Below are 13,804 nucleotides of genomic sequence, written 5' to 3' on the forward strand. Positions count from 1 at the left end.
TGCAAGGTGTGGTGTTCATACTTCTGGCCTGTAGATGGCATGGCAATATAATGCGGTTATACTGCTTGATGGCATGGGATGTGTCAGTTTGAAATTGGGACATTTGGGAGCTGTGGTCAATATGGGTGTAGAAGGCTTTACGGCAACCCATTTGTGTGCTAGTAGCGTCACTACACAGTTCAACATATCCACACCTTCATATGCCGCTATGTGTAGTAAGATGACCAGCAAACACGCAGGGTGTTGCGTAGCCCCACCCACCTCTGCTGAACATTGTTGCTGTTAGAGATCTGAGCATGTGCTGTTGGCTAGAGGAGGGGCTGAGGGGAATGAAGCAGCATGCGTCGCCCTTCTGCTTGGTTCTGTTACTTTTTTTTTTGACAGTGAATACTCTGTAGTCCAGCAGTTATTGGGTGCAGCAGACATAGGGCTTGATTCACAAAGCGGTGATAACTCAGTTATCACGCCTAAAAGACTTTAGGCGTGATAACCTTTGCACCAGCAAAGTTATCACCGCTTTGTGCTCTAACTCGCGCGAAGTTTCCGCGCGTACGTGCGCGCGCAAAGTCCCATAGGGCTTAATGGGAGCTTTGGGCGAAGCGGGGGCCGCTGCGCGCGCGTGCGTGGTTGCGCGCGGAAAATTTGCGCGAGTTGCTTCTTATCATGCCTAAAGTGAGTTTAGGCGTGATAAGGGGCTTTTCACTGGCGTGCAAACACTTTGCACCGCTTTGTGAATCAAGCCCCTAGTGATCTATGGTGCTACTGCACAGATCAAATATTGGCTCACTGGATTAACCCTTTGTTGGTTGGAGAGTCGTACAGGCCGGCAACACAAGAACTACGGTGGGGATTTCAGTCTAAAGGAGCCCACTTGACTGAATTATCTATGCAAGAATAAGCACTAAGGATTCATCTACTTCATTAAAAAAAAATAGATCTGTGGAAAAAATAAAGTCCAGCTGATATGTCTGCTTTAACAACTTATATTTCAGTCAACAGCAGTCCTGATTAAAACTCCTCTGTGATTGGTTGCTGCCCGTCACTGCTCTTCTGCATCAATGTAGACAAGAGAAATCTAACAAATTACAGCTGTACTTACAAATATGGCACCCCAGAATGGTATTCCACTTATCACTGTGATGGAACTTGCAATGCAGGCCAGTGCAATCCCTAGACCAACCTCTATGATGGCAGCAACAATGACCACAATCTGCAGAGAAAAAGAACGTCATTTTATTTAAGCATGCTGGTTCTGTATTAAAGCCCAGCTACATTTTTTGTTTTAAATACATTCTTCCCCTCCCAACCCAACAGTGTAACCCCCATCCATCCTATTCTCATCATTTATCCTTAACCACTTAAGCCTATCTGGACGAGTCTTTTTGTCCAGGTAGGCGCAGCTAAAGGCAAACTGGATGAGGATTCCCACGCACAACATCAGTTTTCCATGTCAGTGATTGGGGAAGAGAAAGAAAGCTTCTCTGAACCAATTACAATGCCTGTGATGAATAGAGATGTCGCGAACCTCCGATTTTCGGTTCGCAAACCCCGTTCGCAAACTTCCGCGGAAGGTTCGGTTCGCGTAAAAGTTCCCGAACCGCAATAGACTTCAATGGGGAAGCGAACTTTGTAAAATAGAAAAAATTATGCTGGCCACAAAAGTGATGGAAAAGATGTTTCAAGGGGTCTAACACCTGGAGGGGGGCATGGCGGAGTGGGATACATGCCCAAAGTCCCGGGGAAAAATCTGGATTTTACGCAAAGCAGCGTTTTAAGGGCAGAAATCACATTGAATGCTAAATTGCAGGCCTAAAGTGCTTTCAAACATCTTGCATGTGTATGCATCAATCAGGGAGTGTAATTAGAGTTCTGCTTCACACTGACACACCAAACTCACCGTGTAATGCACCGCAAACAGCTGTTTGCGTAGTGACGGCCGTGCTGGACTGGTGCGCAACATGGCCAGAGTGCAGGCCGTGGCAGTTTTCCAGCCCATATGGTCGCCGGGCTGTGGTAGCTCAATGATAGAACAACAGTGACTGTCAAGCTGATCAAATTTGGTCTGTCCACAATGAAGCAACGACCTTATTATCTTCTTGTATGTAGGTAGGCATAGGTAGGAGTCCCAGTATAGGTAGGTAGGTAGGCATAGGTAGGAGTTCCAGTATTGGTAGGTAGGCATAGCTAGGTGTCCCAGTAGTTAGCTAGGCATAGGTAGGAGACCCAGTATAGGTAGGTAGGCATAGGTAGGAGTCCCAGTATAGGTAGGTAGGCATAGGTAGGTGCCTCAGTTGTTAGCTAGGCATAGGTAGGAGACCTGGTATAGGTAGGTAGGAATAGGTAGGTGTCCCAGTAGTTAGCTAGGCATAGGTAGGAGACCCAGTATAGGTAGGTTAGCATAGGTAGGAGTCCCAGTATAGGTAGGTAGGCATAGGTAGGTGCCTCAGTAGTTAGCTAGGCATAGGTAGGAGACCCAGTATAGGTAGGTAGGTGCCTCAGTAGTTAGCTAGGCATAGGTAGGAGACCCAGTATAGGTAGGTAAGCATAGGTAGGAGTCCCAGTATAGGTAGGTAGGCATAGGTAGGTGCCTCAGTAGTTAGCTAGGCATAGGTAGGAGACCCAGTATAGGTAGGTAGGTGCCTCAGTAGTTATCTAGGCATAGGTAGGAGACCCAGTATAGGTAGGTAAGCATAAGTAGGAGTCCAAGTATAGGTAGGTAGGCATAGGTAGGTGCCTCAGTAGTTAGCTAGGCATAGGTAGGAGACCCAGTATAGGTAGGTAAGCATAGGTAGGAGTCCCAGTATAGGTAGGTAGGTGCCTCAGTAGTTAGCTAGGCATAGGTAGGAGTCCCAGTATAGGTAGGTAGGCATAGGTACGTCCCCTAGTATAGGTAGGTAGGTAGGTGTCCCCGTATAGGTAAGTAGGTGCCCCAGTAGTTAGGTAGGCATAGGTAGGTGTCCCAGTATAGATAGTTAGGCAGGACCTGGCTGGCACAGTAATAACAATTACCAAGGTCCAGCTGCAACAGATAGGGCTGTATAATGTCAGTGTCAGTGAGCAACACACAAAAAATAAGCACATCAGGAAAACATTAGAGCTCTCAAAAGAGCTGTTGAGGGGTGCTATTTTAGCAATAACAATCAGCCAGGAGCAAGCCAAGAGCCTAACTAATCTTTCCCTAGGAGATAAAATCTGCAGCAGCTCTCCCTAGTCTGTCTATTTGCAGCAGGCACACGAGTGAGTGTCATGGCCAGCAAGCCTGCCTTATATAAGGGGGGGTGGGGCTCCAGGGCTTAGTGTAGCCTGGATGGCAACAATGTGCCTGCTGACTGTGATGCAGAGCGTCAAAGTTGACCTTCATAGTGCATTATGGGGCGAATCGAACTTCCGCAAAAGTTTGCATGGTCCAGACAAACGCGAACCCCCAAAGTTCGCCTGGAACCGTTCGCAGGCGAACCGTTCGCGACATCTCTAGTGATGAATGGACATGACCCCGATCAGAGGCCATGTTCATTCATAAGAATGTTTTTTAACTTCATTAACGTTAAAACACTTCCTTGTAAACCAAGGAGTGTTTATCACCATCAAGTGGCGAAAAAGTGAAATTATCCTGCACAGATTTTGTATAAAAAAAAAAAATAACTGTAAATACCCTCATGACATACATATTAAAAAAAGATAAGTCCCTAAGGCAACTATTAATGGATTTTTTGTTGTTGTTTATTTGTTTTTTAATTGTTTGCTTGGTAACTGGGGGAGGGGGCTTTGGAAGTGATTTAATTGTATTAATTTGAGTAGATAAGGGTTAGCAATTGATGGGACACACACTGTGAGAAAGCACGGAAAAGCAGCCGCTTGCTCTCAGAGCAAGGCGGCTGCTTCTGCGTCCTGCATGGTGGCGCGGCGTGGAGGAACCGCCGCATGCCGCATAAACATCGGTGAACGCGGAGAAGCCGCCGCGTGCAGTGCGGCAGCTCCCGTGGCAGGCATCAGGGACAGTGCTGGTGTGGCTGGGACTCATAGTCCACCAGGGTTGAGAGTGACGCACGCGCGTGCAGAGAGGCAGGCCCTATATGGAAGCCAGAAGAAGGTCAGCTGACTGAGCGGGTCAGCTGACATTTCCTTCGATCCTCATTGGTCCAGCAATTAGGGGAGGTACAGGAGAGTCCTTTTGTATATATACTGCTGGCTGTTCACTTGCCCGTTGTCTGGCGCTGCGATCACTACGTGGTAGCACTCAGACCTAAGTCAGATCCGAAAGTGTGCCGGGACCAGCTGGAGCTGTAATCCTACACTTAGCTAGATTTGCTGATAGTTTAAACTACTAGTTTGATTGTGATTATCTGTTATGACCTTCTGCCTGCCTGACCATTCTCCTGAACTCTGATCCTGTACTTTGTCATTCTGATACTCTGTTGCCGAATCCCGGATCGTCCTTAGACTCTGCATCTGCCTTCTGATTTTGTACCTCGATATTTCTGATACCCTGTTGCCGAACCCTGCCTGTACTTTAGACTTCGCCTCTGCCTTCTGAATCTGTACTTTATCTGTCCGTGTGTTTACGACCTGGCTTGTCCGACCTCGAGAACCGACCTTATTGTTAGAGGCGGTTCCCAGTCCTGATAGTGACACTCCCTCTTGAGTGTCACTCTCGTTCTGTCGTTCCTTCTCTCAGCCTGACTCCTCCCTCCGGGAGAGTCCAGAAGGAATTAGGCAGTACTCCTTACTGCTCTGAGGCCCAGTCCTCTAAATATTACTGTTTGCACCAAACACCCTCACTCTACTCAGGTGTCCAGAGGTTAGCTGGTATATCGGATTATCGGTGATACTGCAGATCATCTATAATCTGGTATATATCTGTATTCCCAGTGATACTGCAGATCACCGGTAATCAGATCCTCTGTGTTACACCGATCGTTACACACACAAAAAAAAAAAAACAGAAAAAATATACTTTTATTTCTAAATAATATATTGTCGCCATACATTGTACTACGAACATAATTTAAATGTTGTGATAGCCGAGACTAATGGGCAAATAAAATGGGTGGGTTTTATGTATAGTAGCATTGCTTATTTTAAGACTATAGGGGGTGGAATTGGAGAAAAAAGTGTATTTTTTCTTTTTTTGTGTGTGTAATTGCCTTCAAAATGCATAGAAAATAAAGTAATTACTGAAAACATTTATTGCTCGCAAAAAGCTTAATTTGTGGCGAAAAAAACAAGATATAGATCATTTACATTTGATGAGTAGTGATAAAGTTATTGGCAAATGAATGGGTGGAGCGCTGACAGGGGAAAATTGCTTCCGTCCTGAAGGTAAAAACACCTGCGGGCTGAAGTGGCTAAATGACCACCAAATGTTCCACTTCAGAAGCTATGCTGGACAAGCCCTGATTTACCTCACAGGAGCCTATAGGCACAGGTGTCCTGACACCCTTCACTTCGCCCTCCATGAATCCCAAACCAAACTGCACCGCAAGTGTGCTGGCTGTCCCAGCTGTCACTTCTCCCTTAACTGTCATATGTAGCTACAGGTGCCCCTGAGTATTAGGTAGCCAGAAGTACCCTCAATATTAAGTAGCCAGAGGTGCCCCCAAGTATTAGATGGCTAGAGGAACCTCAGTGTTAAGTAGCTAGAGCTGCCCCAGACTGAAGGGAGATCTGGTCAGTAGAATGCAGAGAGCAGGGTGAGTAACCTCTCATTTACACGCTCATCAGGACTCTGCAGAGGGAAAGAGGGAGGGAGTCACTCAGGGAGGGGAGTGAGCCGCCTTTCCATCAGGCACCTGTAGGCACGTGCCTACAGTGCCTTATGGTAAATCCAGCCATGATGCTGGAACTTCCATCCAGGTCCACTTTGGCTCCTGGCACTGGTGGTTAAGCCTGCTGCACTTACTTCTGGGAGACAGCATAGCAATTACTATACTCATCCCACCTTTCATTGCTGATTGCAAGGGAAGTGTGGCTCTTTTAGTCCAGCCCAGATCTGATACATTGAGCAGCAGGGGGTGTCACCAATCTACAACCCCACCCACACCCCCTTCAATATATTGAGCACAGAGAGTAGTCAACCTACAATTGTGTAAAACAAACAGAAATACAATTGCACTGCCAATCATAAAAAGCCCACTCTCCATTGTCCAAAAATTGCTTAAAGTGAACCTGAACTGAGTATTTTTTTTTTAAATAAACATGACGTACCTGCAAATAAACATTACATACTTACCTCACCGTCAGTTCCTCTCAAAATCTCAATTTTCTTCTTACAAGGATTCCTTGCATTTCTGACTAGACAGATTTTGTCAGAAATGAAGAATATCAGTTGCTGTAAGTTATCTATTAGTTGCTGCCAGTTATAACTGAAAGGACAACTGATGAGCAAGATAATGTATATGTTTCTCTATTGTTCAGGTGGGTGATATTACAGTATAACAGTGTGCTGACCAGAAAGTTATGGGGCAATGACCATTTTCAAAATGCAGAACAGATAATAATTCCATCAATCACAGTGGACAAACAGGACGTAGTAGAGGAGAAAAAGATTGATGAGTAGACTAGAGGTAAGTATGATGTGTGTTTGTGTAACGCTCAGCGGCTCTGAGCGTGCGGATGGCGGCGGTGTGGTCGCATCCACCACTGCATCCGCTTCTGACATGGCGGCGGGTACCGCCACAGCATCTCAAGCCCCTCTGCGTAGTCCACGCAGAGGGCTCTCTACATTACACTCCTCCAGTATAGTACGCGCGTGCGCTGAGCGGCGGCGTACTTATGGGCTGAGGAGACATGTCAGCTGATCCTGGGAGGTCAGCTGACGTCGCTCTGTGTTTAGGACCTTCTGATTGGCTCCCTGCTTGGGCGGCACTGTTTGAATCCCTTGCTGCATATATGGGAGTTCTTTTCATTTGTACCTCGTCTGTTGTTGCGAATACCTCACAGTACTAGCTCTCAGACCTTTAGTTCGATCCTGGTGTGTTGATCCGGCAGGAACCCGGGGAGTCACACTTAGTTTAGGACTATTTGATAGCTATAATTATAATTGCTTTACTGTATTGATATTTCTGTGTATGACCTTCTGCTCTACCTCTGACCTCGCCTCTGCCCATTGATTCTGTACTTCTGCCTATCTGATCTGCTGCCGAATCTGTGCCTGATATACAGACTACGATTTGCCTGACGATTCTGTACTGTTACTGCCCGATCCGTGGCCGACCTCCCGCCTGTTTACTGACTACAATTTGCCTGACCATTCTGTACCGTCACTGTCCGATCCGTTGCTGACTTTGCTAGTACGACCACCCGCTTCCTGGTGATAGCCTCAGTCACTAGGGCTATCGCTTAGGGATTCTTCCTGATTACTGTGTGCACCAATCACCACACTTGTGCAATAAAGTTTGTCATTGTCTCGTATCTGCATTATTGGTGATACTGCAGATCACCATATAATCAGGTACTTGTATTGCTGCTGAGCTATCACTGATCGTTACAGTTTGTTTATTTTGACTGTTAATTTTCTGTTCAGGTTTGCTTTAACCATTTCAGCCCACGGGTATTTTTCACCTTATGCATCCGAGCAATGTTCACTTCCCATTCATTCGCCAATAACTTTATCACTAATTATCACAATGAATTAATCTATATATTGTTTTTCCCGCCACCAATTAGGCTTTCTTTGCTAAAAAAAAAAATTTTCTAAATGCATTTTCACAGGAATATTAAGAAAAAAATGAAAAAAAAAACATTTCTCAGTTTTCGGCCATTATAGCTTTAAAATAATACATGCTACCATAATTAAAACCTATGTATTTTATTTGCCCATTTGTCCTGGTTATTAACCCATTTAAATTATGTCTCTATCATAATGTATGGCACCAATATTTTATTTGGAAATAAAGGTGCATCACTATTTACAAGCTTATAATTTAAAAAAAAATGTTCGTAATATACCTGTAAGAAACGAGGCAGCTGCGTCGAACAGCACAGCCGCCGCAGCTGCCTCCATGCGGCCATCCGTCCGTGCGGCGTCCAGGACGCAGAGGGCGTAACGTTCTCCCGTGCAGGGGGCTGCCATAGCGCGCACACAGACGGGACCTTTATGCGGGGAGGAAGCCAGTCAGCTGACCTGCTGGTAGGCTGACGTCAGAGGAGACCCACGGCGCCCAGGATTGGCTGATGAGAGGGGGGCGTGCCAGTGAGGTCTCCTCTGCTTCATAAGCCTCCGGGCTGCATTGCTACTTTGTCTGTTGTCGTGAATACTTGCGTGTTAGCGCGCAGACCTTAGGCTAGATCCCTGGTGTTGATGCTACGGATTTCACACCAAGACTAGGATATTGCTTACTGTTTGAACTCCTGTGTATGACTCTTAGCTATTTCCTCTGACTCTGATCCTGCCTTCTGATCCTGTACTTTCGCCTATCTGCCTACCTGTTGCTGAACCTCTGCCTGATTACCGTTTACTCTCTCGTCTCTCGTCTCACGATTCTGTACCGATACTTACCTCTCTGTTGCTGAACCTCTGCCTGATTACCGTTTACTCTCTCGTCTCACGATTCTGTACCGATACTTACCTCTCTGTTGCCGAACCTTGCCTGTCTGACCCTTCTACTCGCTAGTGGGCCCTCGCCACTGGTGAGGTGTTATCTGCGCCAGCTCCACTGGTTCAGCAGCTCTGCTAGGCTATAGTTTAGCCTTAATTACCTGCTCATCAGGTACCTGTTATTTTAGTACTACTGTGTCTCGTAGGTTGCGACACAGTCTGACTCACCCGCACCTCAGGTGGTCATTTGTCTGCAGTATAGTCTGAATCGCCCGCCCCTCGGGAGATTCGGCCTTTTCAGTATTGTCTCTCCAGCTTGCTGGAGGTTATTCGTTAGTACACATTCTGTGTACTGGTTATTCCTCACCAGCCCCTCTGGTGAGGCCTCATTAAAGTTTTGTAGTACGGTTGCACCCAAACACTTACACTTTATTAGGTGTCCAGAGGTTAGCCATACTTGTATTATTGGTGATTCTGCAGATCACTAATAATCAGGTATACATCTGTATTGTTGGTGACACTGCAGATCATCAATAATCAGATACTCTCTGTGTGCTGACACCGATCGTTACAATACCCTCTTCAGACCCTTAGGTAACTATTTATGGTTTTTGTTTTTTTTTATTGTAATTTTTTTTTTATTAAAAATCTGTTTTATTTGGGTAATTTTTGGTGTGGGAGGTAAACAGTTAATTTTAAATGTAGTAGATGTAGTTTTACTACTTGGCCATAAGATGGCTACAGTCAAAAAAAAATTTAGTCTGGAAGTGAGCATAAGGAGGATGGAAAACTTTTTTTTTTTATTAGAAATACAGCGGCTTCTGATAAGAAGCTGTCGGTCTTTCTACCAGGGACTTAGATCAATGAATGGGAACTATGTTCCCATTTATTGATCTCCGGGATAACGGGGGGCAACACGGGCATGCACGCGGGAGCGCGCAGCAGCGCAACAGCAGCCGCCTGGATGTGACAATCACATCCAGGCGGCATAAATGGTTAAAGGACCACTGTCACGTAAATCATAAAATTTACAATACATTTAACCATTTAAAAAGGAACTCCAGCCTAAACAAACACACTGTCATTAAGTTACATTAGTTATGTTAATTAAAATAGGTAGGTAATATCATCTCTTACCCACACTGTTTTAAAAGAACAGGCAAATGTGTGATTTCATGATGGCAGCCATCTTTTTGGTTGAAAGGAGGTGACAGGGAGCATAAGACAGTTCCAACTGTCCTGTGTCCTGAGCACCTCTCCCAGTTGCTAGGTAACGTGAACAACAACATAGGAAATCCCATCATGCTCTGCACAGCATCACAGAAAAAAAGCCTGGGCTTTTTTTCTTTGATGGGTGGAGTTAAGCTAAAAATGTAGCTAAAAATAATGCTTTGGTAAGAAAAACAAAGTTCTGATGCTGTGAAACTGTTAAAGAAACGCCAAGCCTTTTCAGTTCTGCTGAGTAGATTTTTAGTCCGGAGGTTCACTTTAAGGACTGCAGTCATACAACTCCTTAACCTCCCTGGCGGTAAGCCCGTGCTGAGCACGGGCTATGCCGCCGGGAGGCACCGCTCAGGCCCCGCTGGGCCGATTTGCATAATTTTTTTTTTGCTACACGCAGCTAGCACTTTGCTAGCTGCGTGTAGCATCTGATCGCCGCCGCTACCCGCCGATCCGCCGCAATTCCTCTCGCCGCGGCCGCCCCCCCCCCCCCCAGACCCCGTGCGCTGCCTGGCCAATCAGTGCCAGGCAGCGCTATGGGGCAGATCGGAGTCCCCTCTGACGTCACGACGTCGGTGACGTCATCCCGCCCGTCGCCATGGCGACGGGGGAAGCCCTCCAGGAGATCCCGTTCTTTGAACGGGATCTCCTGATCTCCGATCGCCGGAGGCGATCGGAGGGGCTGGGGGGATGCCGCTGAGCAGCGGCTATCATGTAGCGAGACTTTGTCTCGCTACATGAAAAAAAAAAAAAAATTAAAAAAAAAGATTTGCTGCCCCCTGGCGGATTTTTTGCAAACCGCCAGGGGGGTTAAAGGACTTAGGAGGCCAAATTCGTTAAAAAAGTGAAGTACCTGCAAGATGTTTCAATGCACGGAGGACGCCGTCCGCGCCCTCCGTGCAGTTCCGCCGGGTCCCCTTCCTAAAAAGTGCCCCCCGTGCCGCTGGCGACCCCACGGGCCGGGTCGGGCTCTCATGCCGCTCCTAAGATGGCCGCCGGAGCTACAGTGCGTGGTTCGGAGGGGTTGGCCCTAGAGCTGCGCAGCCGCACTCGCGGCAATGCGGACTGCGCAGCCGCGGCCAGCTCCGACGGCCATCTTAGGAGTGGCATGAGAGCCCGACCCGGCCCGTGGGGTCGCCAGCGGCACGGGGGGGGGGCGCTTTCAGGAAGGGGACCCAGCGGAACTGCACAGAGGGCGCGGACGGCGTCCTCCGTGCATTGAAACATCTTGCAGGTACTTCACTTTTTTAACGAATTTGGCTTCGTAAGTCCTTTAAGGACCAGGCACTTTTTTTTCCATTCAGACCACTGCAGCTTTAACGGTTTATTGCTCAGTCATACAACCTACCACCTAAATGAATTTTACCTCCTTTTCTTGTCCCTAATACAGCTTTCTTTTGGTGCTATTTGATTGCTGCTGTGATTTTTAGTTTTCATCATATTCATCAAAAAAGACATGAATTTTGCCCAAAAAATTTTTAACTTTCTGTGCTGACTTTTTTCAAATAAAGTAAAATTTCTATATACATTTTTGTCCAGATTTATTGTGCTACATGTCTTTGATAAAAAAAAATCCAATAAGTGTATATTTATTGGTTTGGGCAAAAGTTATAGTGTTTACAAACTATGGTGCAAAAAGTTTTCCCATTTTGAAGCATCTCTGACTTTTCTGAGCACCTGTCAGGTTTCATGAGGTGCTAGAATTCCAGGATAGTATAAATACCCCCCAAATGACCCCATTTTGGAAAGAAGACATCCCAAAGTATTCACTAAGAGGCATGGTGAGTTCATTGATTCAGATTTTATTTTTTATCACAAGTTAGCGGAAAATGACACTTTGTGAATACTTTGGGATGTCTACTTTCCAAAATGGGGTGTGTTTACTGTCCTGGCATTTTGGGGGTGCTAAATTGTAAGCACCCCTGTAAAGCCTAAAGGTGCTCATAGGACTTTGGACCCCTTAGCGGACCTAGGCTGCAAAAAAGTGTCACACATGTGGTATCGCCGTACTCAGGAGAAATAGTATAATGTGTTTTGGGGTGTATTTTTACACATACCCATGCTGGGTGGGAGAAATATCTCTGTAAATGGACAATTGTGTGTAAAAAATACATTTTTTTAATTTTTTTACACACAATTGTCCATTTACAGAGATATTTCTCCCACCCAGCATGGGTATGTGTAAAAATACACCCAAAACACATTATACTACTTCTCCTGAGTATGGCAATACCACATGTGTGATACTTTTTTTGCAGCCTAGGTGCGCTAAGGGGCCCAACGTCCTATTCACAGGTCGTTTTCAGGCATTTGGTTTCTAGACTACTCCTCACGGTTTAGGGCCCCTAAAATGCCAGGGCAGTATAGGAACCCCACAAGCGACCCCATTTTAGAAAGAAGACACCCCAAGGTATTCCGTTAGGAGTATGGTGAGTTCATAGAAGATTTTATTTTTTGTCACAAGTTAGTGGAAAATGACACTTTGTGAAAAAAAAAAACAATAAAAATCAATTTCTGCTAAATTTTGACAAAAAATAAAATCTTCTATGAACTCATCATACACCTAACGGAATACCTTGGGGAGTCTTCTTTCTAAAATGGGGTCACTTGTGGGGTTCCTATACGGCCCTGGCATTTTAGGGGCCCAAAACCGGGAGGAGTAGTCTAGAAACCAAATGCCTCAAAATGACTGTTCAGGGGTATAAGCATCTGCAAATTTTGATGACAGGTGGTCTATGAGGGGCCGAATTTTGTGGAACCAGTCATAAGCAGGGTGGCCTCTTAGATGACAGGTTGCATTGGCACTGAAGTGCAGGAAGCGCAGAATGTTCTCAAATCGTGACCTGGACATGGCAGCAGAGAACATGGGCATGTGATGTATTGAGTGCGTAGACCAATAAGACCGCAATACATTCTTTTTGACTAGACCCATGTTAAGGAGAAGGCCCCAAAAAAATGTTATGTTCGGAAACTTGGAGTGGCTTCCACCAAAAAGGCTGGGCATAGTAGCTTCTTGGATTGGCGGTTGCATATTGTGTGGCATAACGGTTGGTCTCAGCCACAATTAGGTCGTACCAGCAGCGATCAGAAAAAAAAATTCTGTCACTGCGGTGGGGCGGGTGAGGGTTTGGCCGGGTGATCAGAAGCCCGCAGGGGGGCAGATTAGGGCCTGATCTGATGGATAGGAGTGCTAGGGGGTGACAGGTAGTGACAGGAGGTGATTGATGGGTGTCTCAGTGGGTGATTAGAGGGGAGAATAGATGAAATCAATGCACTGGGGAGGTGATCGGAAGGGGGTCTGAGGGGGATCTGAGGGTTTGGCCGAGTGATCAGGAGCCCACACGGGGCAAATTAGGGCCTGATTTAATGGGTAGGTGTGCTAGGGGGTGACAGGACATGATTGATGGGTGTCTCAGGGTGTGAATAGAGGGGGGAATAGATGCAAGCAATGCACTGGGGAGGTGATCGGGGGTATCTGAGGGCAATCTGAGGGTGTGGGACGGTCATTGGGTGCCCGCAAGGGGCAGATGAGGGTCTGATCTAATGGGTATGATGGGTAGCAGTGACAGGTGGTGACAGGGGGTGATTGATGGGTGATCAGTGGGTGATTAGAGGGGAGAACAGATGTAAATAAATAATGCACTGGGGAGGTGATCAGAGGGGGTCTGGGGGGCTATCTGAGGGTGTGGGCAGGTGATTGGGTGCCCGCAAGGGGCAGATTAGGGTCTGATCCGATGGGTAGCAGTGACAGGTGGTGACAAGGGGTGACGGGGTGATTGGTAGGTGATTACAGAGGAGAATATATGCAAGCAATGCACTGGCGAGTTGATCAGAGGGGGTCTGGGGGGCTATCTGAGGGTGTGGGCGGGTGATTGGGTGCCCGCAAGGGGCAGATTAAGGTCTGATCTGATGGGTAGCAGTGACAGGGGGTGTCGGGGTGATTGATAGGTGATCAGTAGGTGATTACAAGGAAGAATATATGCAAGCAATGCACTGCAAGTTGATCAGAGGGGGTTTGGGGGGCTATTTGAGGGTGTGGCGGGTGAT

The 13,804-nt window shown here is 46.6% G+C and overlaps 1 protein-coding gene across 4 annotated transcripts in view; it reads right to left on the reverse strand.

Annotated features, from left to right (window-relative positions):
* LOC137536231 (membrane-spanning 4-domains subfamily A member 4D-like) overlaps positions 1 to 13,804 on the reverse strand; it is a 131,931-nt gene that overhangs the window by 90,388 nt on the left and 27,739 nt on the right. For all 4 annotated transcript variants that reach the window (XM_068258354.1, XM_068258356.1, XM_068258353.1 and 1 more), the window contains exon 3: positions 1,100 to 1,210. In XM_068258354.1, the coding sequence (XP_068114455.1) occupies positions 1,100 to 1,210 (111 nt within the window). The remainder of the gene's footprint in view (positions 1 to 1,099; positions 1,211 to 13,804) is intronic.

The sequence above is a fragment of the Hyperolius riggenbachi genome, chromosome 10, assembly GCF_040937935.1.
Source record: "Hyperolius riggenbachi isolate aHypRig1 chromosome 10, aHypRig1.pri, whole genome shotgun sequence".
Lineage (NCBI taxonomy): Eukaryota > Metazoa > Chordata > Amphibia > Anura > Hyperoliidae > Hyperolius > Hyperolius riggenbachi.